This window comes from Elephas maximus, chromosome 1, assembly GCF_024166365.1.
Source record: "Elephas maximus indicus isolate mEleMax1 chromosome 1, mEleMax1 primary haplotype, whole genome shotgun sequence".
Taxonomy (NCBI): Eukaryota; Metazoa; Chordata; class Mammalia; order Proboscidea; family Elephantidae; genus Elephas; species Elephas maximus.
In genome coordinates, this window is record NC_064819.1 from 230,877,963 (window position 1) to 230,901,851 (window position 23,889).

At 49.0% G+C, this 23,889-nt stretch overlaps 2 protein-coding genes across 4 annotated transcripts in view; one reads left to right on the forward strand and one right to left on the reverse strand.

Annotated features, from left to right (window-relative positions):
* The window catches only part of TMEM181 (transmembrane protein 181), a 67,622-nt gene extending 59,088 nt beyond the window's left edge, over positions 1–8,534 (forward strand). For 2 of the 3 annotated variants that reach the window (XM_049904766.1, XM_049904751.1), the window contains exons 14-17: positions 1,951–2,033; positions 3,306–3,395; positions 4,663–4,729; positions 5,125–8,534. In XM_049904766.1, the coding sequence (XP_049760723.1) occupies positions 1,951–2,033; positions 3,306–3,395; positions 4,663–4,729; positions 5,125–5,203 (319 nt within the window). In that variant the 3' untranslated portion in view covers positions 5,204–8,534. The remainder of the gene's footprint in view (positions 1–1,950; positions 2,034–3,305; positions 3,396–4,662; positions 4,730–5,124) is intronic. The other variant, XR_007519737.1, reaches the window with a different exon arrangement.
* Positions 8,535–9,316: 782 nt separating this feature from the next.
* Positions 9,317–20,671, reverse strand: DYNLT1 (dynein light chain Tctex-type 1). Its single transcript, XM_049904795.1, has 5 exons — positions 20,611–20,671; positions 16,570–16,611; positions 13,044–13,167; positions 12,184–12,261; positions 9,317–9,587 (listed from the first exon to the last, which is right to left on the reverse strand). Exons 1-5 carry the CDS (start codon positions 20,635–20,637, stop codon positions 9,517–9,519), a joined length of 342 nt encoding a protein of 113 aa, XP_049760752.1. The 5' UTR covers positions 20,638–20,671; the 3' UTR covers positions 9,317–9,516.
* Between the last annotated feature and the right edge of the window lie 3,218 nt (positions 20,672–23,889).

Here is a 23,889-nt window from a genome sequence, read left to right on the forward strand (position 1 = left end):
ATTGTCTCTGTGTAACTTCTCACAGACACACATTGTCTCTGTGTAACTTCTCACAGCCCCCCCCCCATTGTCTCTGTGTAACTTCTCACAAAAACACATTGTCTCTGGGTAACATCTCACAGCTCCTCACACACACACACCTGTCTTTGCAACTTCTCACAGCATTGGGGGGGTGCTGTGAGAAGTTACACAGAAACAGCATGTGTGTTTGTACGTGTATGGGGCGGCTAACTTCTCACAGACACACATTGTCTCTTTGTAACTTCTTACAGCCCCTCTCTCTCTCTCACACACACACCTGTATCTGTAATTTCTCACAGCCCCTTACAAACACACGCTGTCTGTCTGTAACTTCTCACAGCCTCACACACACACACACACACACACACTGTCTCTAACTTCTCACAGCCCCTCACACACACGTAAACACACATGCTATCTCTGTAACTTCTCACAGCCTCACACACATACACGCTGTCTAACTTCTCACAGCCTTGCACATGTACATGCTGTCTGTAACTTCTCACAGCCTCGCACACACATACACACTGTCTGTAACTTCTCATAGCCCCTCACACACACAGTCTCTAACTTCTCACAGCCTGCCCTCCCCACAGTGTTTCTGTACCTTCTCACAGCCCCTCACACACACACACACACACTGTCTCTGTGTAACTTCTCACAGCCCCCCCCACGTGTACACATACAGTCTCTGTGTAACTTCTCACAGCCCCCCACACGTACACACATACACTGTCTCTGTGTAACTTCTCACAGCCCCCCCCCCACACTTTCGGTAATGTCTCACAGCCCCTCACACACACACACATACACACGCCTGTCTCTGTGTAACTTCTCACAGCCACATACACACACACACCCTCCTTCTTTCCCTCCCTCCCTCTCCTGACCACAGTCCACAGGTCCGGAGCTGCTATCCACATAGTGTGAGCCTCTGTATAGTCTGTCTTAGCAGTTGTTGTGCTTTGGGGTTTTCGTATACGTTTTCAAGGAGACTGATTTATTCAACAAATGTTTCTGGGTGCCTGCACCGGTGAAGAAGACAGGGTCCTCCCTGCCGTGGCGTTATGTTCTAAGGGTGGCGGGCAGCAATGAATAGTTGTCAGATGCGGCATAAGTGTGGTTGCCAAAGTAAAGCCTAGTGATGTGTCCAGGTGGGGGGATGTCACCCCTTTAGACGTGGGCAGGGGAGATCTGGAGGAGGTGACATTGACCTGAGCCTGAATGACAAGAGGGAAGAGCCATGAAAGGTGCCCCTCCAGGGAGCCAGCAAGCAGAGTGAGGGGGAGCCCTCCATAGGCTATGGGAAACCTTGGGAGGGCTTTCAGTTGGGTGGTGGAGCAGTTTACATTTCTATTAAACAATCCATTTAGCTGATTTATGGAGACAGACCCCAGGGGGGAGATGAAAGCAGGGGTACTTTTCAGGAGGCTACCAAGTGGTTGAGGGGAGAGAGGATGTTGGCTGTGGAGGGACCCATCATCAGAACTCTGTTATCTTATATCTCGACATGTGGGCACCTGAGCCAAAGCTGTGCTGCTTTCTTCGCTGTGAGACTCACTGTGCCTGAGGAGGGGTATGCATTTAGGGAGTGACGGACTCTCCTCAGGGGAGCTGACAATCTGGGGTAGGAGGTGGTCTGGAAAGCACAAATTAGGGCTGAAAGAAGGGAAGGAGCCCGTGCTGAGGGAGAGCCCCAGGCCCTGGTATGTCAGGGTAAACTGCTTCTGTCCCAGCAGCTGGCTAGGGTCTGGCCCTCATAGTTCTGAGACCAAGAAACCAGAGGCAGGGGGTTGTGTGTGCATCTGTAAGTTTCCACGCAGAGGTGATTGTGAAATGTGTTACTGGGGTGTAGGTATCAAGTTATAGGAAGCTAGTGCCATTTCCTTGTTTATTTTGACGTACTGTCTCCCCCTTCCTGTTTTTCAGCATTGTCATCCTGTATTTAAGGTTTGGAGCACAAGTATTACAAGACAATTTTGTAGCTGAACTGTCGACTCATTACCAGAATTATATCCTTTTCACCAGGAGATTCAGGCTGTAGCTGTGTGCCCCTCGTGCAGTGGGGAGAGGTCTCAGTTATGGATGTTAAGATCAATGTCAATCACCTGTACCCTGGAGACCCTCTTATTTACGGTGATGGTGATGAGCATGAAGGTGGGTGGGGTACCACTTGTCCACTGGCAAGATGGCGAACGTGCTGAGAGGTTTGCAGACCTGCCTCATTCCACCCAGGACATTCTGCGAGGGAAGGCCCTGTATACCTCTTCTGCAGGTGGAGATCTCGGACTCGGCGGGGTTAAGGGACCCCCACCCAAGGTCAGGTACTCTGGGGTGGAGCTGGATTCCAGCCTGGAGGTCCAGGGACCACAGTGTCTTCCTCGCAGTGGGACGGGATCTGGAAAGAATAGTGAAGTCTAGTTGCGCATCCAGTCACGGGCCCACCCAGAGCCGCCGTCCCCCTGCCCGCCCACTGAGGAGGAGCAAGCAGTCTGACTGGGTGTCCTCCCTCGCTCACCCTGTGGCGTCTCTCCTCCTCTCACCCATATGTGCAGAGATCATTGCTGTGGGGGGTGACAGCTGCACAGTAGAAGCCTGTGTGTCTAGGGAAGCCTCACCAAACATCGGGGCCTCCTTGCCTTCTGCTTCCTGAGGCAGTGGTTCTGGCTGCTGCTCCCTGGGGTCCTTGTCCTTTCTCAGATGTCAGGGGGCTAGATGTGTATTCCTCACTCCCCTTCAATGGTGGGACACACCAGGGGACATTTTGGGGGTTAAACCTTTGAAGCATGGGTTCTAACCTTGGGTCCTCTTAATTCCTTAGAGTTAATGCACAGTTCTTCATTCTTCAGTTTTTTTTGTGACTATGAATTTCACACTAAGTTTTTATCAGCTTCCCAAAGGGACCCATTTTCTAGAAAAGGTTAAGAACAACTGGTTTGAGAAATATCTCAAATGCCCTGGATAGTTTGATCCCATCGGAGCCATTCCACTGGGTGCCAGGGGTGGTGTGGAGAGAGGCGTCTCCAGATGTTATCGTGGGGAGTCCATGTTTCCAAGGAGGGAGCCTGTTTTTCACTGATAGGAGAGACCGTGGTTCACCTGTGTTTCCATGGGCCTTGTGAGATTATTACCTCTGATTGTCGGCTTGAAGTATGCAGTCTAGCGTCTGGCTTGCAGACACCCCACATGCTGGTTGGTGTTTGCACCAGGAGGATTACATGGTGGTTAGGAGGACCCATGACACTGATATGTTCCGACTTATAATGTCCCTTGACTAATGCCACCAGCTGAATTCTTATCTTTCTACGGCTTGTTGAACTTTTATCTCTACACCTTGGCCTTTGTGTATTCTCCTTCCAAGAATGCTCTGTACGGTAAGTCACGTGGTGTCGGAGTGCTGACTAGACAAGACAGCTCCACAGGTCCCCGTCAGCTCAGCCCCCACTCGCAGGTTTTCAGTGACGCGGGCGCCATGATCCTTGCTTGATGTCTTCGCTGTTTGTAGGGAGAGTAACAAACAGCCAGTGCTCAGTGTCACCTAGAAAACGGCATGGACGGCGCCTCCGTTGTCATTAGCACCAGATGATACGCATGTGTTTTACTGTGAGTGGGTCCCAGCACGTGTCCCTCAGGTGTCATACATCACATTGAGTACCGTGCTGCACCCATGCAAGATTTAAGGCCCACCCCTGTCACGGAGGGAACTCCAGGCACAGGGCTTCTGGGAGCAGAGGCAGGGATGTTTAATGTCTGTGCCCCTACCTGGGTGCGGTGAGTCAGAATTGACTTGATGGCAGCTGACAACCACCACTCCCACTTGCGTTTTACCTTGTGTGGGGGTTTCCAGAGCCGTCCACATGCATTGTCTCCTTTGAGCAGCTTCACAGTAGAGGTACGGTCAAGCCAGTTTACAGATAATGAAACCCAGAGTGCCTTTGTGAGGTCCGAGGCCTGGCAGCGAGTGGAGCTGATGGGTCAGGGTCCCTGCTCCGCAAGTAGACATGAGCCAGTTCACCATGTCCCCGCCCTGCCTCAGGCAGGGAGGTGACTATCGATTGTGGTGCCTGTTTTGTGCCCCTGCACTCACAGTCATCTCTTTTAATCTGCTCCCTGATCCTGCGACGGGGGGCGGGGGGAGGATCCCTGTGCCCCAGCCCTGCAACGGGGGGCTGCGTTCCCTGTACCCCGACCCTGTGAGGGGGGACTGTGCTTCCTGCACCCCAATCCTGCTACAGGGGGAATGCTCCCTGCGCCCTGACCCTGTAAGGAGGGGGCCATGTTCCCTGTGCCCTGACCCTGCAAGGGGGGGCCATGTTCCCTGTGTTCCAACCCTACAAGAGGGGGAGGGCGTGCATCCTGTGCCCTAACTAGGTGACATGCATCTTGCACCCCGATCCTGTGACAGGGGAGCTGTGCCCCCTGTGCCCTGACCCTGCTGTGGCAGGGGGAACATGCTCCCTGTACCCCGACCTTGCCACGGGGGTACACATGTTCCATGTTAGACTCAGGAGAGGAAGTGATTTGTTCAGGTTCTCAGACCCCAGCTCTTTGTAGCTCCCATCCTTTCTCCGGGGCAGCATCTTGCCTTCCCAGGCTGATAGCACGAATTCCTGGAAATAAAAATGCTTTGTTCGTTTTCAGAATCCCAGCTGAAGGACAACCCTGCCTTCTCCATGCTGAACGATTCCGATGACGATGTAATCTATGGGTAAGTTGCTGTCGCACAGTGGGCATCCGGCTTGGCCTCACGGGTTTGCTGAAGGGCCGTTAATCTTTCTAAAATGACTTTCAAGGTATCATCGTTTCTCTCTTACCTGGGAGTGCCATGTGATCCACGGTCTTTGGTGTTCACCCTTCTCAGGCTGATTTAACGGTGCTCCTTTTTGCTGACCACTTGGAGTGAGTGGTGGTCACCAGAAGACTGGTCCTTTGGGGACGTGGCCCTGGCCTCAGCGGGGGAGGAGTGGGGGCATCGGGTGGCTTTAGAAAATTGAGAGTGCCGCTTCCAGGTGAGCTCTTGTCTGAACGGCGAGTCGGTGTGAGCGAGAATGACTGACAGCTGTCAGAGACAGAATGGTGTCACGGGTCTCTTTCTTGTGACAGGAGTGACTATGAAGAAATGCCTCTGCAGAACGGCCAGGCCATTCGGGCCAAGTACAAGGAGGAGTCGGACAGTGACTGAGCCATGGCGGGCGGCAGGCCCCAGGGACCTGGGTTTCCTGCAGCAACCACAGCCTGGCCTGCCCCGTACCTGCTTCTACTCAGACATCCTCTATGAGCAAGATTTCCCTTTCCTTATTTGTTTACATATTTTAAAAAGGAAAACCAAAACTGAGGGCCAATTTAAATGTTGGGCCAAATTTATTGTCAGAGTGGCTACATTATTTAGGGAGCGAGATGCTGATAAAAAATTTAAACGGCCACATCTTTTTTCCTAAAGACTTCGGATGGAAGGGAGCCTGTCTTCCGTGGTGCATGGTGGGGGAAACCCCATTTTTAGGAGGAAGAATTATGTGCATTTCGTTTCGATGATTGACTAGTTCCGAGTTCCTGGGGAGCACTTGTGAATGGGGTCTGCAGGTGGGAGCATGGCTTCTCCCCACCGTGCAGCTGAGAGGGAAACCTGTGTCTGTGGCTGCCTCATGGGGACAGTCCTTCCCCGCGAGCTTCAGTGCCCTGGGCAGCCATGCGCCTGAGATAAGTTAGCTTCGGGAGAGGAAGTGATTTGTTCAGGTTCTCAGAGCCCAGCTCTTCCTGGCTCCCATCCTTTCTCCAGGGCAGCATTTCACCTCCCCAGGCTGATGGCATTGACCGTTGTGTACAAAACCTAAGTCAGGGCTTGTCAGGGGAGTGGTAGGATAGGCAGGTTCTAGCCCTTCACCTTCACCAGAGCAGAAGTCGGCTGTGGAGTTCTGCCGAGGGTGTGACTCGTTACCAGAGAAAGGCTGAGAGGCTTGGAAGTTGCACGCTCGTGGGCAAGGTATTGCTGCCATGCAGTCTTTCAGGGGCCCATGTGTGCACAGGCACATGTATGCATGCGTGTCTGTACATACATATGAATGGATGTCCCTGTGACTGGGGTGGGGAAGAGGCTAACAGTTACATTTCTAATAAATGGTAGTTTCTGCAACTCTGTTAAAAATGATACCCCATGGAGCTTTATTTAAAAAAAAAAACAAACAGATGATTGATATAATATTCTTTATTGCCCAGAATTTTCCATTTCATATTTGGAAACTAGATGAAAACAAAGTGGAACATTTTAAACAGCTTCTGGAAAACTCCGGATAGCAGGTAGACTGCTGGGAAGGCATTCCCCTGCCATTCATTTCCCACCTGGTGGTCAGGTAAACAGACGACTGGCTCTGGCAAAAAGCTGTCTCTGGTGTTGCTGAATCTGTGGCATCATAGAAGGCCCCGGAGAGTCTCCAGGTCCTCTTTGTCAACGACTGAACGGAAGAGTCTGGCGCAGGTGTCTCCTTTGCTTCTCCTTGGACATGCACAGCACTGTCTGCAGCTCTTAGTGTACTGTAACTTGGAAACATTCTTAATGCTGCCATCTTGGCAGACACACCAGTGCAGGATGTTTGTCCCACTCTGCAAACAGCACCCACGTTTTCCTCGCCCTCGCATTAACTGCTCAGCCACCACTCGTGGCTAAAAGCTGTGTCCTGCTTGAGGCGGTGCTGGGACCTTTGAGATGACCACGTGAGACAATTCATCGTGACACCTCAGTATCATTCTTCTTAAACTTCAATTAAATGGACCTTTAATGTGAACTCCACCTATATTTGTTTGAAGAAAAACCTTGTAAATACGGATGTTTGGATTAAAGCTGTATTATCGCCAGGGTAATTCAAGTTTACAGTTTCTACACTTCCAACGGTGTGATTACTTTTTTTGATTCTGTGTACTTGGAGGAATTGGAGAAAAAAAATTTTGTTATCGAATTTTACAACTTCTGAGATTACTCCTAGTATAATTTCATGTATATGAATGACGACTTGTGCTGATTAATGTATTGTAGTGTGTGATATACACGTTTTAATTATTATAAATAATTGTCCTTTATGATTTGGAATGCTGTTATTTATCAGTAAATGTAAAATATTTGAGGCATTTAGTCGTACACATTAGAGCTCTTAAAAAATTGTCTTTGTCCTACAGTGTAATTTTCGACTGACGACTGCTGTCTTCAGACACTGATTCTGCACGGCATCGAGTCAATGAAAGGAGCAATACAGGAGTATTTATTTACTTTTGTAACAAAGCTGGAAACACACGACAGAGAAAGCACTTCAGGGGAAAAGGGTTCTTGATTAAATCATGCATTTTTGCTTTGTATTCTCTAGCGTATCATATGTATTTTACATACTCCATGGGTAAATTTCCTTAAAACATGGAGCATTTAGCATGGAGAATATGTGCAATAATTAGGTTAAGACACTAAAGTCTGCCAGAAACACTTGACAGTAGCAAGAAAAAAAAATTTCGGAGATCAACATTTGGCAAACTTCAATCACACAATTAAAGGACTGACTTTAGTTCTTTAGTGGTAACGGCCTAAGTAACATCTTTGGGATACTTTTTTTATACTGGTCCAGTCTAGGGGAACCCTGGGAGATGACCACGGGTACTTTTTCACAGTTCCCCTAGGGACAGTTTCATTATCCATGTGGATAGTAGGTCTGCTTGATTTATTATTAAATCATTACAGCGGTAAAGTGATGCAGTTTTCTGTCTTGTAAGCCCCTCTGAAGGCTAGATAAGGGGATACAGAAAATATATCCAATGTTAGGTTGTTACTGTACAGTTACAGACCGCAATGAAAGTTTAGATACTTGTGTGAACTCCAGATGGGGCAGGGCCTGAGACAACTGTCAGCAGCCTTGAGTGGCCCATGAATTATTTACTGGACAGTTACATGAGACAAGTCGTCATGTGGTCAGTGACTTTTTCCTGAATCCCTTTCCCAGGGAAAAGCATGGAAGCTCACCGAAGGGGCATTTCTATCCACATGTGGTCAAGGCAAGACTTCAGCACTGAAGTATATAGGTGTAGTCTGAAGATTTTAAAAACCAGTTGCCTTATAGGTTAGACTGTTAAGGAAAACAACGCAAACTCTTTCCCAGGCCAAAGGGAAGTTGCTTTAGTTTGTGCCGTCTCGTCCTGTTTTATCTCGATTTGACATGGTTTAGATATACTGGTAACTCTAATACCATACTATGAAACATAGAAGGATTTTCTGCTACTGAAAACTGCCTTTTTACAAAGACTGTAAATACTTGTAAAATAAAACGGAACACCAAACTTTAAGCTGAAAGGAAAGCTGGACTATGTATTCGAACACGGAGCTGTGCGGAGGGAGCGCAGGCCACCTGGTCACAACCAACCCTGTAACTGGGCAAAAGCAAGTAAATGTCTGCTTATGGCAAACTTCTGTTTTGGGAATGGCTTCATTTTGAGACTGCCTTTCTGGTAAACGTCAATAAACTTTTAATATTCTGTCCTTACAGATGTATCCTGCTTTGTTTGTTTGCTGTGTGTGTGAGGAGTTAATCTGGCCAATCGAAATGAGTGCTTTAGTAAGAGGGGTCTAGAGAAAAGAGCGGGGCCTTTTTCACCTGGGCAGGTAGACACTAAGGTGTGTACAGAGGAGCGTGTTCAGCGGGGCCCACGGAAGGGCGCTGAACACGAGGTCAGGCGCCTGAGGTTGGCGCGCCTCCCCAGTCACTTGGGCGCGTGACTTTAAATCAGGCAGATAACTTCCAAGCACATTTTCTTATTTTAAATTAACTGCATACCTGTTATGGACACAAGATGAAAGATTGTAAAAGTGTTTTGTAAACTATAAAGTACTAAAGCATTTTTTCATGATTGCTGCTGAAAAAGAAAACATGGAATTAGAAGCTGTCCTGCGTGCACTGCGGCGCCCTGGCTGAAGCAGCAGCAGTCGGCTGGCCCAGCTCCTGCCTGCCAGCTCCTGAGGGAAGCGAGGAAGGCAGGGGTGACGGGTCCCTGCTGCATCTCCAGGCCCTGGGGCCGCAACGAGCCAATCACCCCGTGCCTCCTGCCAGTAAGGAAACCTGAAGAGCTCGTTAGTGATTCTGTCTGACGACAAACGCGATCACACACTTCAAAGTGGAATAATTTATTATTCTAACAAAAGTATAAAGTATGGAAAATTAGTGTATTTAAATCACTTCAAAGGGTAGAGAAAGTTTCACACTAGCAGATTTCAGTTTTAGCACCTTTGAAAAGAAATGTTCAGAGTTAAGACTCGTGGCAACACAGCTTCTGACTGCCCCAGGAATATCCCGCCGACTTCGATAATTCATGGAGCAGTGCAGGCATTTTGGTTTTTTCTCTACATTTTGAGAGTGCCACAAAAAACACTTAAAAAACAAGAAAGGTGTTGACCGAATTCATGGCTGGTGGTAGAAGATGGAGCAGAGACGCTGAAACACAAAGAGAACGGCCGCAGGTGGGCGGGCGTTAGATGGACAGGCCGAAGGCGCTGACGATGCAGTACATGGTCTTGTTCTCCCACCGCACGGTGCAGCTCCCTGCAGAGAGAGAGACAGCACTGAGAACTGCGAAAAGGGGGACAGATGTTCCCATTCCCATAAGGTCACAACACTCAACTACTTGCCTTTTTATGGCACACAAATGAAGGTTGGCAAGTCTTGTTTATAAATTTTTCTTTTAGTATTTTTAAAGAATTTTTATTACGCTTTAAGTGAAAGTTTACAAATCAAGTCAGTCTCTCACACAAAAATTTATATACACTTTGCTATATACTCCTAGTTGCTCTTCCTCTAATGAGACAGCACACTCCTTCCCTCCACTCTCTATTTTCGTGTCCATTCACCCAGCTTCTGACCCCCTCTGCCCTCTCATCTCCCGTCCAGATAGAAGATGCCCACGCAGTCTCATGTGTCTACTTCAGCCAAGAAGCTCACTCTTCACCAGTATCATTTTCTATCTTATAGTCCAGTCCAATCCCTGTCTGAAGAGTTTGCTTTGGGAATGGTTCCTATCTTGGGCTAACAGAAGGTCTGGGGACCATGACCTCCGGGGTCCTTCTAGTCTCAGTCAGACCATTAAGTCTGGTCTTTTTCCAAGAATTTGGGGTCTGCATCCCACTGCTCTCCTGCTCCCTCAGGGGTTCTCTGTTGTGTTACCTGTCAGGGCAGTCACTGGTTGTAAGCCGGGTACCATCTAGTTCTTCTGGTCTCAGACTGATGTGCTGTTGTTGGTAGGTGCCGTTCAGTCAGTTCCGACTCATTGCGACCCTATGCACAACAGAACGAAACACTGCCCGGTCCTGCGCCATCCTTACAGTCGTTGTTATGCTTGAGCTCACTGTTGCAGCCACTGTGTCAATCCACCTTGTTGAGGGTCTTCCTCTTTTCCGCTGACCCTGTACTCTGCCAAGCATGATGTCCTTCTCCAGGGACTGATCCCTCCTGACAACATTCCAAAGTATGTAAGACGCAGTCTCACCATCCTTGCCTCTAAGAAGCATTCTGGCTGCACTTCTTTCAAGACAGATTTGCTCATTCTTTTGACAGTCTGTGGTATATTCAATATTCTTTGCCAGCACCACAATTCAAAGGTGTCAGCTCTTCTTCGCTCTTCCTTATTCATTGTCCAGCTTTCACATGCATATGATGCGACTGAAAATACCATGGCTTGGGTCAGGCGCACCTTAGTCTTCAGGGTGACATCTTTGCTCTTCCACACTTTGAAGAGGTCCTTTGCAGCAGGTTTACCCAATGCAATGTGTCTCTTGATTCTTGACCGCTGCTTCCCTGGCTGTTGATTGTGGATCCAAGTAAAATGAAATCCTTGACGACTTCAATCTTTTCTTCGTTTATCACGGTGTTGCTCATTGGTCCAGTGGTGAGGATTTTTGTTTTCTTTATATTGAGGTGCAGTCCATACTGAAAGCTGTGGTCTTTGATCTTCATCACTGCTTCAAGTCCTCTTCACCTTCAGCAAGCAAGGTTGTGTCATCTGCATAACACAGGTTATTAATGAGTTTTCCACCAATCCCGATGCCCCGTTCTTCATACAGTCCAGCTTCCTGGATCATTTGCTCAGCATACAGATTAAATAGGTATGGTGAAAGAATACAACCCTGACACACACCTTTCCTGACTTTAAACCATGCAGTATCCCCTTGTTCTGTTTCAACAACTGCCTCTTGATCTGTGTACTGGTTCCTCAGGAGCACAATTAAGTGTTCTGGAATTCCCATTCTTCGCAATGTTATCCATAGTTTGTTATGATCCACACAGTCAAATGCCTTTGCATAGTCAATAAAACAGGTAAACATCCTTCTGGTATTCTCTGCTTTCAGCCAGGATCCATCTGACATCAGCAATGATATCCCTGGTTCCACGTCCTCTTCTGAAAGAGGCCCAAATTTCTGGCAGTTCCCTGTCGATATACTGCTGTAGCCATTTCTGAATGATCTTCAATAATGAATAATGCTATTCATAAGGTTTTCATAAGTGAAAACCTTATGAATAGCAGCAGGCTGATGTAATCTCTGATTTATGTGGCCCTTTCTGTCTCCTGGGCTCATAATTACCTTGTGTCTTTGGTGTTCTTCATTCTCCTTTGCTCCAGGTGGGTTGAGACCAATTGATGCATCTTAGATGGCCGCTTGTTAGTGTTTAAGACCCCAGACGCCACTCTCCAAAGTAGGATGCAGAATGTTTTCTTAATAGATTTTATTATGCCAGTTGACTTAGATGTCCCCTGAAACTACGGTCCCCAAACTCCCGCCTCTACTACGCTGGCCTTCGAAGCGTTCAGTTTATTCAGGAATATAAAAATTTTTTAAAGTTAACTCTAATGAACATGCGTTCAGCGATGTGGAACGTTCAAGCACATACAGCGAACCCTGTGAGAGCCAGAACTTGACAGACTGCCTGTTTTTTCTGGGTCTCGTAAGCTTTCTGCCTTTGACAGGGTGCAGTCTTACCGCTTTTCTGTCATTCATTTTAGTGGAAAATGCTTTAGTTTTCCTTCTCTGACAGGTTTCTGCCTTACACAGGTTGCAGCTTTTGCAGGTTTTACTATATCTCATCAAACTGCTTTTATGAGATATTTCAGCGTAGTCCAAGACGGTACTTGACATGGAAGCCTTACCATCGGTGGAGCTGTCCCAGAAGCAGGAGCTTGCTGTGTGTAGCCCAGCTCCATTCTTCTGCATGATGACACAGGTCACTGGAATCAAAAGAGACTCCTATCAGGGCACACGTTCACTCAGCAACACCAACGTCCCTCTGCCCACTTGAAGCAGTGTGTATAGACCCCGTGGCTGACGCTCATGATGAAGACGACAGAAGACTACCTTGTCCCCCTGTGGTCACCGATTACACACAGTCCCCTTTCCTGATCTGGAACCCTGTGGTGTCCTGCCTGGCGTGTGCCCTGCAATGGTGCCAGCCGCTAAGCAGAGAGAGTGGATGAAAACCTAATGCAACTGACTACTCTTCTTAGGAAAGTTCTCTGAGGTAGGCACTGCATTGCCACACCTCCCCGCTACCCCACCATTGCCGTCGAGTCAATTCCGACTCAGCAACCCTGTAGGACAGAGTAGAACTGCCCCATAGAGTTTCCATGGCTGTAATCTTCATGTAAGCAGACTGCCACATCTTTCTGCCACAGAGTGGCTGGTGGGTTGGAACCACTGACTTTTTGGTTAGCAGACAAGCACTTACCACTGTGTGACCCACCCATTGCCATCGAGTCAATTCCAACTCATAGTGACCCTACAGGACCGAGCAGAATGGCCCCATCGAGTTTCCAAGGAGCACCTGGTGGATTCGAACTGCCAGCCTTTTGGTTAGCAGCCATAGCTCTTAAACACTACACCACCAGGGTTTCCACTGTACAACCAGGGCTCCTTATTGCCACATTAGCTGTCTTCTCTCTGGCTCAGACAAGCCTCCGGTCAGTATGTAAAGAAGCACCAGCAATGTCTGTGAGAAAGAGAAGTCCATTACCAATGTATTTAAATGGCTTTCCCAGCTTGGTGAGCTGACTCAGAGTTTGCTCGACGACGTTTGTGGTCCACTGATTGACCTTGCTGTGTTGGTAGGCATTACCGCCAATTGCACTTTCTATAGCCTAGAAAACAAAGCACAAAGGGGTCACGGTTAACAGCCCGCCCAAACACCTTCTGGTTAGCAATCGAAATCTATCATCCTAAGAACTGATGAAATAAAATTTAAATAAAATATAAACAGCTTTTTGATCATGAAGATACCCTTGCAAATCTATCTACTGTTTAAGCATTATAAAAAATCCATAATTACAGTCTGTCAAATTTTTTAAACATTTTGACTTATAACTGGGTTTAATGTTCATTGCTGCTATTACTACCTAGCGGTAAGCAACACTTTTCCTACTGAGGCCAAAAAATATTCTTACTTTGCTTGTTCCTTTCTTGGCTATTAGATGTCTGCATTATTGGTTATTTGTGCAGTTGTCAATATACAAAACTATCCAGATAATCATATATTCAAAAATACTTCCTTTACCCAACATTTTCTGGGAATGATATTACCAGGTAAGGGCATTTATCAGACAACTGAAGAATTGCCTGACATATTCCAAAACTTGTTTGTGACGCTGCATACTGCTTCTCTTGGCTTCCTTCTCCACCTTTTCTAATGTGCTGACCTGGAAACCAGAAAACCAAGCTTTTATGACAATTACGATGTCAAATAAAAACATTCCGTGAGGGCCAAATTCTGTCCTCAGAAAAGCAGAGAAAGACAACATTCCTGGTTCTGTACTGCATGAGGTGGTGATGAACAGGGGTCTGATGTGGGGGCTTATACCTGGTGACCTCGCTCTTGGGGGACAACCAGTCACACCCTGACTCCCCCTGCAGATCCTCCTAGTAACCCTGGAACTTTCTGTGGTTACATTAAATGGGCTGTAGAAGTCTTAGCGGCAAGGATGGTGAGACCTGGTCTTGCGTATTTTGGATACATTGTCAGGAGTGACCAATCCAGGAGTGACCAATCCCTGGAGAAGGACATCATGCTTGGTGAAGTAGAGGGTCAGCAAAAAAGGAAGACCCTCAACAAGATGGACTGACACAGTGGCTGCAACAATGGGCTCAAGCATAACGATGATTGTGAGCGTGGCACAGGACTGCACAGTGTTATGTTCAGTGTACACACGGTCACTATGAGTTGGAACCGACTCGACGGCAACTGACGACAACAACAACCACCTTGAAATAAAAGAAATAACAGAATTCCTTCCTTTAGCCCCCCTGTAGTCAGCCTGAGAGAGAATTTGGTTAGGATAGGGCTGACCTGTGGTTTCTACTTCCACCATGTACAGAGGTTGAGGCAAGAGCTGGCATTAGAAAGGACTTTTCAACAGTGAATGAAAAGTTTCTGGTGGAGATGGGGTGGCAGGAGCAGATATAAATCATGTTTCCGCTGACAACCTCCAAGTGCAGGAGAAACATCTGTCCATTCCTGCCCCACCCCCAATTCAACCCCCTCCACCTGTTCGCAATGCTCCTGGCTCCTCTCGTCCTCAGCCAGGCCCTGCTCCCTCCTCAGGCCAGGGCATAAAATGGGGCCCGGCAAAGGCGACCCTGGTTTAAGGGAACACGTTCCTGCTAGATCTGGGCATCGTCAGAGAAAAGCTGATGCTTATACAAAATTTCAAAAATGGTGAGACATCAGAGCTCACCAAACTCATCCACAGCTTTTATTTCTGATACGAAACCTCCAACTCCGGCAGCCCGCCTCCACACAGACTTTCAAATCCACCGTTGCCAGGGCGCGGGAGGTGGGGGGGAACCCTCCTCCAATCCTGGACCATCGCCAACTTACTACTGCCCAGTACTTCAAGCAGTCTGAGTACAGAACTAACCTCTCATGGGGACAACTAACCTCTCACAGGGACAACTAGCCTCTCACAGGGACAAAGAAAGCCCTTTGAGGCCAGTGGTAGATGTTAAAGTAACTCTGCAATGCTACTTCACACTTCCAGGTGGATTTACAATGTGTACTTTCGATTGTACCTGTAGCCAGGTAAGCAAGTCAAACCAAAGCAGAAAACAAGCAGGCCTTTAGATTTTATAACCCACAGACCCTACTTCTCACCCCAAAACACAAAAACCCAAACCTGCTATCAAGTCAATTTCGACTCAGTGAAGACACAGGGCAGAGTGGAACTGCCCCACAGTGTTTCCAAGGCTGTAATCTTTATGGAAGCAGACTGCCCCGTCTTTCTCCCGCCTACTTCTGGCAGTTGTAGTTTAATTCACTCATCTTCCTGTTCCATGTGTGCCACATGAAACACAATTCAGAAAAAAAATGAAAGCAAATGGTATAGATCCTGGAAAGCAACTAACTGAGCCTGATGTTGAATGATGTCTACAGTAAAACAGAAAATCGCTCTGCTTTCAGATACTGTTGACAAAAATAGGCTGTAATTCCTAGCACTGGAGTCAGTATTTTGCATTAATGATAATTTGCACTGGAGTCAATTCTCAACCACCAAGGAACGTCAGATTGTAATGTTAAACTCAGACCATCTCATGACTTTCGGTGATGGCATCAGTGTCTGTGCTCCATCTTACACCGGAAGGGCAGCTTGCTGGGAAAACCATTCTGGCTTCCTTCTTGCCCCTGGCTCCCCTAGCTCTCTGTACTCCAGCCATCCTCAAATACACCACGTGCGCTCCTACCACAGAGCCTTTGCACATGCTGTCTACCAACTGCCTGGACTGTTTGTCCTCCTTTTTGTACTGAGTTAACCCTACTCCTACTTTTTCTGCAGATTTCAGCTCTGAACCGTCCCTGAACTCCCTAGGGTGTCAAATCCCCCGTAATATTCTCACAGCACCAGGTCTGTGGCCCTTACCACACGGGCAATGCAGTGCCATGTGTTCCAGGGTGATTTCTGATGTGTGCCTTGTGCCCATACTGCAAGCTCCTCAAAGGCCAGGGCCTCATCTGCCTTGCCCACCAGTCAGTCTAGTGCAGGCTCCCTCAACAGAAGGTTTTTGAATGAATAAATGAATAACAAATGTCCCTTTTTGTCTCCTATCCTTCTCATCTAAAGAAGATACCCGGACCAATAATAGTATTGTGGATAGTTTAAGACCTGAGAAAAATAAAGAACCAAAGAAGCCCCAAGTGGGACCGTCAGCTCCTGAATAACTGTAAATTGATTTTTTTTTATGCTCACTATTAAACACTAGACACACTTATTTGTATATCAGGAGTCTTTACACTACCAGGTTATAAAGTCAAGCCTTAGTAACACCCAGTAATAACGCTATACATATAAAGCTTCCTGTCTGGTTTAAAATATACAATTTCCATAAAATGGGAGTAATTTGTATCTAGACACTCACTGAAATAAATAGTTATTTGAAATGCCAAAACACACAGACTCAGCTGAAACAATTCCAAGACGGTATTTAAAACAGATTATTTCCATACATATAAGCTATTAACCAAACACTTCCCAAGGGAGCATTTCTCCTCTTACCTCTTTTACAATGTTGCTCACTTCATCAACAACAAACGCAGTCTGTAAACAAAAAAAGTTAGTTAAATTTGATGTTTAAAGGATCTGTTCCCTTACAGTGACTACTGCAAATTTAGGGAGCAAACATAACTTAGAAGTGAAGGCTTCAGACATCACCTAGCAGACTGTCCCTCTTACCGATGAGCACAACACAGGGAGACCCGGAAGCACTAGGGGCTCTGCGAAGGTCAGAGCGATAGGTGGGGCCAGGGGATAGACTAAAAAAAAAAATTGGAGGTTTTGTTCGTCTATGTTTTAATCACACCACAATCCAAAAAGACTGACTTCATTTTAAACTAGAATACAACCTCCATCCATTTCAACTGGCTGTCCGGATAACTTAGTGTAAGCGAGCAGAAGCTGCTGAGGGGATCCATCTCAGAGACGTTAATTCCCTCTTCCCTAACGGAGGCTGATTAGGAGGCCCAAAGCTCGAGTTCCTGTGACTGCTGCAGAAGGCTTCTTCAGAGTATTAGGGAGCAAAGATGTCACTTTGAGGACTAAGGTGTGCCTGAACCAAGCCACGGTATTGTCAACGGCCTTATGTACATACGCGAGCTGGTCAATGAATAAGGAAGACCAAAGAAGAATCGATGCCTTTAAATTATGGTGTTGTCAAAGAACACTGAATATACCATGGACTGCCAGAAGAATGAATAAATCCGTCTTGGAAGTACAGCCGGAGTGCTCCTTAGAAGCGAGGACGGTGAGACTTTGTCTCACGTACTTTGGACGTGTTATCAGGGGGGAACAGTCCCCGGAGCAGAAGATCATGCTTGGTGAAGCAGACGGTCAGCAAGAGAGAGGAAGACCCTCAACGAGATGGACTAACACAGCGGCCTCAATGACCGGCTCAAGAAGAGCAACAACTGTGAAGATGGCGCAGGACCAGGCAGTGTTTCGCTCTGTTGTACACAGGGTCACTATGAGTCAGAACCAACTCGATGGTACCCAACAACAACAAATATTTTTTGTTACAAAGTAATGTATTATAAACTTAAGCTATTTGCTATGTAAGAAGGAACTCAAATTTGACTTTAGCTTAAGAGAGCTACAGATTTCAGAGCTCATTTTCTTTATGCAGAGAGGCGGTACACCACGAGGTTAAGTACAGAGGCAGAAGCTGCAGTGGCCAGATCAAATCTGATGCCACTTATGCACTGCATGACTGTGGACAAGTTACCAGACCGCATGTGTGTGTATATCCTCATTTGTGAAACAGGGACAATAACAGTTCCTATTATTTGCAGTTAACTATTAGTAGGCTGGAGTCCTGGTGGTGCAGTGGTTAAGAGCTATGGCTGCTAACCAGGTCAGCAGTTCGAATCCACCAGCCACCCTTCGAAACCCTACGGGGCAGTTCTACTCCGTCCTATAAGGTTGCTGTGAGTCGGAATCAACTAGACAGCAACAGGTTTAGTTTGGTTTATTTGCAGGCTAGGGTCAGCGAAAAGGAAGACCCTCAATGAGATGGACGGACACAGTAGTAACATTAGCGGTGAGACTGACAGCGGTCATACCACTTCCTGATAATTACTTTTCTGCCTCAATGCCGCACTACTTCAGGAATGTACAGCCCAGAGGCGGGCCCGTGGGTCTCAGTCAGTGTGTCAGAATGAGATCCGAGGTAACTGCCAGTGGTCTGCTATGCCAAGGGTTTATAAATGGTATTCTTTCTCCTCTTCTCTCTTTACACAGAGTAAATCTGAACGGGCACAAGGTCATTCTGAAAATAACATCGCTCTCCATCCCCTGCCTGCCAAGATGCTTCTTTACATGGGAAACGCAGTGGGAGGTTGTGGCTGCATCCCAGGGAACAGCACTCTGAACCTGCCACAGGAGGGTAAAGTGTCCGGGAGAATAAAGGCAGCGTGCCCCTGCTGACCCTCTGAGCTTTCCTCCCTGCCTGCGCTGCACCACTGCGGGCACTGACTTCCCAGAAGCTACCGGAGAAGAAAGCCTCTCTGGGGTTCTGTAGTAACAGCCCTTCTCACAGGGATCAGGGCTGACCTCTGAAGTCAGCTTACCTACCTGCAGTATAACAACTGGTTATACTTGGGACCCAAGTCAACCCACCACGTGAATGAAACTCTGTGGTGTCTTAGCGATTAAGTCACTTCAGGCTCCTTACAAGTGCCTATGGGGACCCTAAACCAAAAAGGAAAGTCTGTGTATAGCTTTCCTTATGGGTGGCACATATGGTTAAGAGCTCAACTACCAGCCAAAAGGTTGGTGGTTTGAACCCATCCAGAGGCACCTTGGAAGAAAGGCCAGGCGATCTGCTTCTGAAAGGTAACAGCCTTGAAAATGCTATGGAGCACTTCTACTCTGCACCCATGGGGTCGCCATTAGTCAAGAGCTGACTCGACAGCAACTAACAACAAGAATAAAGTATAAAAAAGGTTAAGGGACATTTTAATGACCTATTAGCAAGAAGCTGTAACAGTTGGCTCAAACATAACGATTGTGAGGATGGTGCAGGACCGGGCAGTGTTTTGTTTTGTTGTCCATTGGGTCGCTATGAGTCAGATCCAACTTGATGGTACCTAACAACAAAACAATAGTGGGAAGTACAGAAGTTGTATAGAACCTGACAGTTTCAACTTCTACAGAGAAGATAAAGTTGGGAGTGGAGTTACGAAGGCCAGGTAACTCTGTGAAGCTGGAGGGTACGCAGAAAAGACTTAGTGCAGAGGCTGGTAGGAAGACTGGCACGGACGTTTAGTAAAGATCCACAGCACACCTACTACAAGACAGTGTGATACAGGCCACTCTGTTCTGCCCTTCACTCTACAGGTATGCACCTGAGAGCTAGAGAAATGAAGTCACTGAGCCACCTCACCGGGACGGCGCCTGCATTAGAAGGCAGCTTGCTGTATTAAGGGCTTTCTCTCACATTGTCATCTGTTTTTTAAAAGCTTTACTCAATATTCCTATCACACAAATCACTTTTCAGTATTAGTTAATAGTTTACCGGAAAAAGCTCTTCCTTGGCCAGCTGCTTCTGAGCTATGTCTTCTGATAATTATTCACTTGGCTGCTATCAACATTCAAACATTTGTCATGGCCCGCAGTAAAAGTATCTGTGCTAGTTAGGGAGTCAGATCAAAGCTGAAACTCTAGATCAGTCCTTAGGCCTTACAATCTTTGTCTCCCTCCAAACATTCCTTCTTACACTAAATTTCAAAAATGGTAAGACATCAAACCGTACCAAATTATCTACGGCTTTTATTCTTGGCAGGCTGCATAATACACAGGGCGCTATTTGAATTTCAGCAAGAAGAATTATCTAACAGGAAGGAAATGAGCAACCGTTCTCCTACATCCATTGACTGGAGTCCCCGAATGCCTCTGGGCCTGAAGGAAAGCTAGGACGAATGTCTTCTGCTTGGCAAACACCTCTGTGCTTCGCCCTGGCTCTTCGCCGAGGCAGTGAGGGGCCAGTTTCCCCCCAGGAGTGAGCCATCGGAGGGACGTTTCAAACTCCATGGGACCTGAGCGAGCGACCCGGCCGCGCTGGGAGAGGGAGGCGGCCAGGAGCAAGGTGCTCGGGAGACAAAGGCAGGCTCTCCTCTCGGGCCCTGGCAGTCGGGCCCCGGGCAGTCGGGCCCCTGCCCGGCCCGGGAGACGCACAGCGCCCACGGACTGCACCCCCGGACGGGGGGGGCGGCCTGGCCTCCGAGCGAGGTCCCCCCCGCCGCCCGGCCCCTGCCCCGGCCAGCCCGGCCGTCCAGGGCGGCGCCCCGAGGCTCCGGGCTCGCCGCGGGCGACAGGGCGACTGGGAGCCGCGCGCGGCCTTAGCGCCGCCGCCCCCGGGCCGCTCCTGCCAGCCGGACGGCGCCCACCCGTTACCCGCTCCGCGGCGGAAGCCGCCACGGTGGGCGCGGCCGGCGGCCCGGGAAGGGCTCCGAGCGGGAAGGGGCCCTCCGCACCCCGGGCGCGCCGCTCGCCCGCCCCCGCGCTCCGGCCCCACCGCCCGCCGCCGACCGGGCGCTGGGTTACCTCCTCCGCAGCCTGGTAGTCCTCCATCTTTCCTGCCGCGCCGCCGCCTCCGCCCCCCGGAGCAAGGCGCCTGCGCAGTCCGCTCCGCTCGGGCGCCCCGCCCCGCCCCTCCGCGCCGGCCCGCCCCCCTCCGCGAAGGCCCCGCCTCCCACGTCGGCCCCGCCCCGCCCCCTTGTAGGCGCTCTCCGCGAAGGCCCCGCCTCTCCCGCAGCCCGAGCCCCGCCTCTCCCGCCTCGGTCGGACCTTTCCGCGCAGCCCCACCCCTCCCTCTGTGCAGGCCCCGCCCCTCTCCCCGCTCAGGCCCCGCCCCCACTTCTGCCCCGCCCCGTGCCTAGCTCGAGGGCCCGCCCCTGCCCTCACCCGGCCGCCTGGGAACATCAGCAGCCTGGGTGAGGCTGGGTGGGGGGGTGGCCTCCATATTAACCCCTGTCCGGTCTTGGAGCCCTGGTTGGCAGTGGTTAAGAGACCAGATGCTAACTAAAGGGTCGGCAGCTGGAATCCACCAGCTTCTCCTTGGAAACCGTATGGGGCAGTTCTACTCTTGTCTTACAGGGTCCCTGAGTTGGAATGGAGCCCTGGTGGCCCAGTGGTTAAGAGCTAAAGCGAGCTAGGCTGCTAACCGAAAGGTCTGCCCTTGGAATCCACCAGCCTTTCCTTGGAAACACTACGAGGGGCTTCTACTCTGTCCTATAGGGTCGTATGAGAGTTCTACTCTGTCCTATAGGGTCGCTATGAGTCGGAATCTACTCCACGCAGTAAGCGTGGGTTTTCGTAGGTAGGAGTCGGAATCTGACTCCATAGCAACGGTTCCCCCCTCGCCCCCCCCAGTCTTGGAATTGAAGACCTGATGGAGCAGTGGTTAAGCGCTTGGCTGCTGATGGCTGCAAAGTTTGGCGGTTTGAACCTGCCAGCCTCTCTGCAGGAGAAAGATGTGGCAGCTGCTTCCATACAGATTTAAAAAAAAACAGCTTTGGAAATTCTATGCGGCACTTCTACTCTGTAGGGTCATTAGGAGCCAGAGTGGACTTGGTGGCTAACCGGTTGGGGCTCTCGGTTTTGAGGTTTTCCTGTCCTGGAAAAGGGAGTGGTTTCCACGGGAACCATCAGGGTAGCCAGGGAGTTAACTGAACTAGGGCAACTAAACAAAACAGATGCACATAAACCAGTCGGGAGGGGAAGAGTCGCCCCGGCCCGCCAGCCCGCGTGTAACGTGTGCCTTAATTTGCTCACTCAAACAGGCTCGGACATCTGGTCAGGGATTGTAAAGCGATTGCCGACGTGAGATATTGGTGACGTCCCCTTGGGAGTCTAGGATTAGGAAATTTTAGCTATCTAAATGAAACCTTCCTTAGGGGAGCCAATTTTTCCACGTAAATGAGAATTTTTCCTTTAAGCATCATTTTTAAAAAAGAATTTGGATGGAAATTTTTGTGAAATGCAGCGCACTCCCTGCGTCCTTAACCTGAAAGAGCTAGACCTAGACTTCACTCATAGCCAGTTGCAGAGCTGGTCTGTGAATCATGGCGCCCCCATGTGGGTCAGGATAGAGCTGTGCCCCTTAGGGTTTTCAGTGGCCGATTTTTTTGAAGACTGCCAGGCCTTTCTTCTGAGGTGCCTCTGGGTGGACTCAAACCTCCAACCTTTCAGTTAGCAGCTGAGTGTGTTACCCATTTGCACCACCTTGTATTCAGGTGGTCTTTGTGCAAATTAATCATTGCGCTGAGTTCTAGTGCAGCACTGTCCCCAAGAGGTGTTGGGGCATACACACCTGCTTGCATCTACTCTGAGGTAGAGATTTTTTTTCTGGTTTGGCCACCCCCTTGAAGTCAAACTCAAATTGTCATCTATCACGTCTTATTCCTCCCAAGCCCAGCTTCGAGGACCACTCCCCATCCCCCAGGGAAGAGCTGACCACAAAGGTCCCGGGACATGTGGGATTAAGCTCCAGATGCTACTACCTTCACTCCATCAGCACCCCTTGTTCCTAACGCATCCACTCCCAGTCAGGCTCAAGGTTGGTGTCTCTCACCTGGACTAGGCCAGTGACCTGGTTGGCCTGTCAGTAGGGGCCCTTCTCATCAGGGTGCTTCAGCGGGACCTAAACCTGGCCAAAGACGCTTGCCTCCTCTCTCCCATCCTCCTTGTTGTGAGTCAATAATTCCAGTTTTGTCAGACTGCGGACTAATTCCCAGTGGTGTATGGGTGATTAAGCTTTAACACCTGCAATGTTAAGCACTCAGCTGCTGACTGAAAGGTTGGCAGTTCAAACCCACTCACACACTCGGCAGAAGAAAGTCCCTATGACCTGAGCCTGTAAAGATTATAGCCAAGAAAACCCTATGGGCAGTTCTACTCTGTCAAATGGGGTTGCTGTGAGTCGAAATCACTGGAGGGCACCCAACAACAACAACGTCTCGGCGTAAAATCCCCCCTGCGAAGAGGCCTCTCTCCCCTGCATCCTTTGGGTTTCCTTCATAGGGCTTCTGGCAGTTTGGAAGGAAATATTTATGTGCGCTTGTTTATGGTGTCTCTGCATCCAGAACCTGCGTTCCTTGCAAGCAGAATCTTTGTTTTATTCACTAATGTACCCCTGTCCCTTACATTGTGCCTGGCACATAGTAGGTGCACAATTACAAATTTGTTGAACGAATGAACAGTCTTCCCACGGGTGTTGGTTCTGCCCTCAGTCCCAAAGTGAGAGAGTTGAGGGAGTGGAGGAAGAAGCACTCGCCTGCCCCCTTGTGGGCAACAGAGGGATGCCGCCCCAGGGCGTCACCTGACCCCAGCCAGTCGACCTGTGGCGGGAGACTGGCGCCTTTCCCACACCTGGTCTCCCGCCTCTTAGATCCTGAACATTATTTACCTTTTCAGTTTTATTCCCTCCTTCGTATCTGGCTTCAACATTCTGTCTTGACCCCCGTCTCCATGTGACGCTGACTCTGACATTGCTTTGCTTTGTCCTCCTGCACCCTCAGCGTCAGGTGGCCCGGTTTTAGCTGTCCTTCTCAACCACCCGACCTCCCACCTGGTTCCAGGCCGTGCGCCAGCCCCCCACACTCCTCAGCCACACAGGGGCCTCCCATGAGCTTCCGATCTGCTGCTGCTGCTCTTCTGTGGATTTAGAGTACCGCCAGCCACGTGTCTCAGAATTAATGAGTAAAGCAAGATACACAGGTTCTGAGTGAACAACTGAAATTAAAGAGTGTGAGGCTTGGGACGTCTTTTTAAATTGCTCCAAAGCCATTTCTGACCTTCTTAATTCAAGTGAGTGCCCTGAAT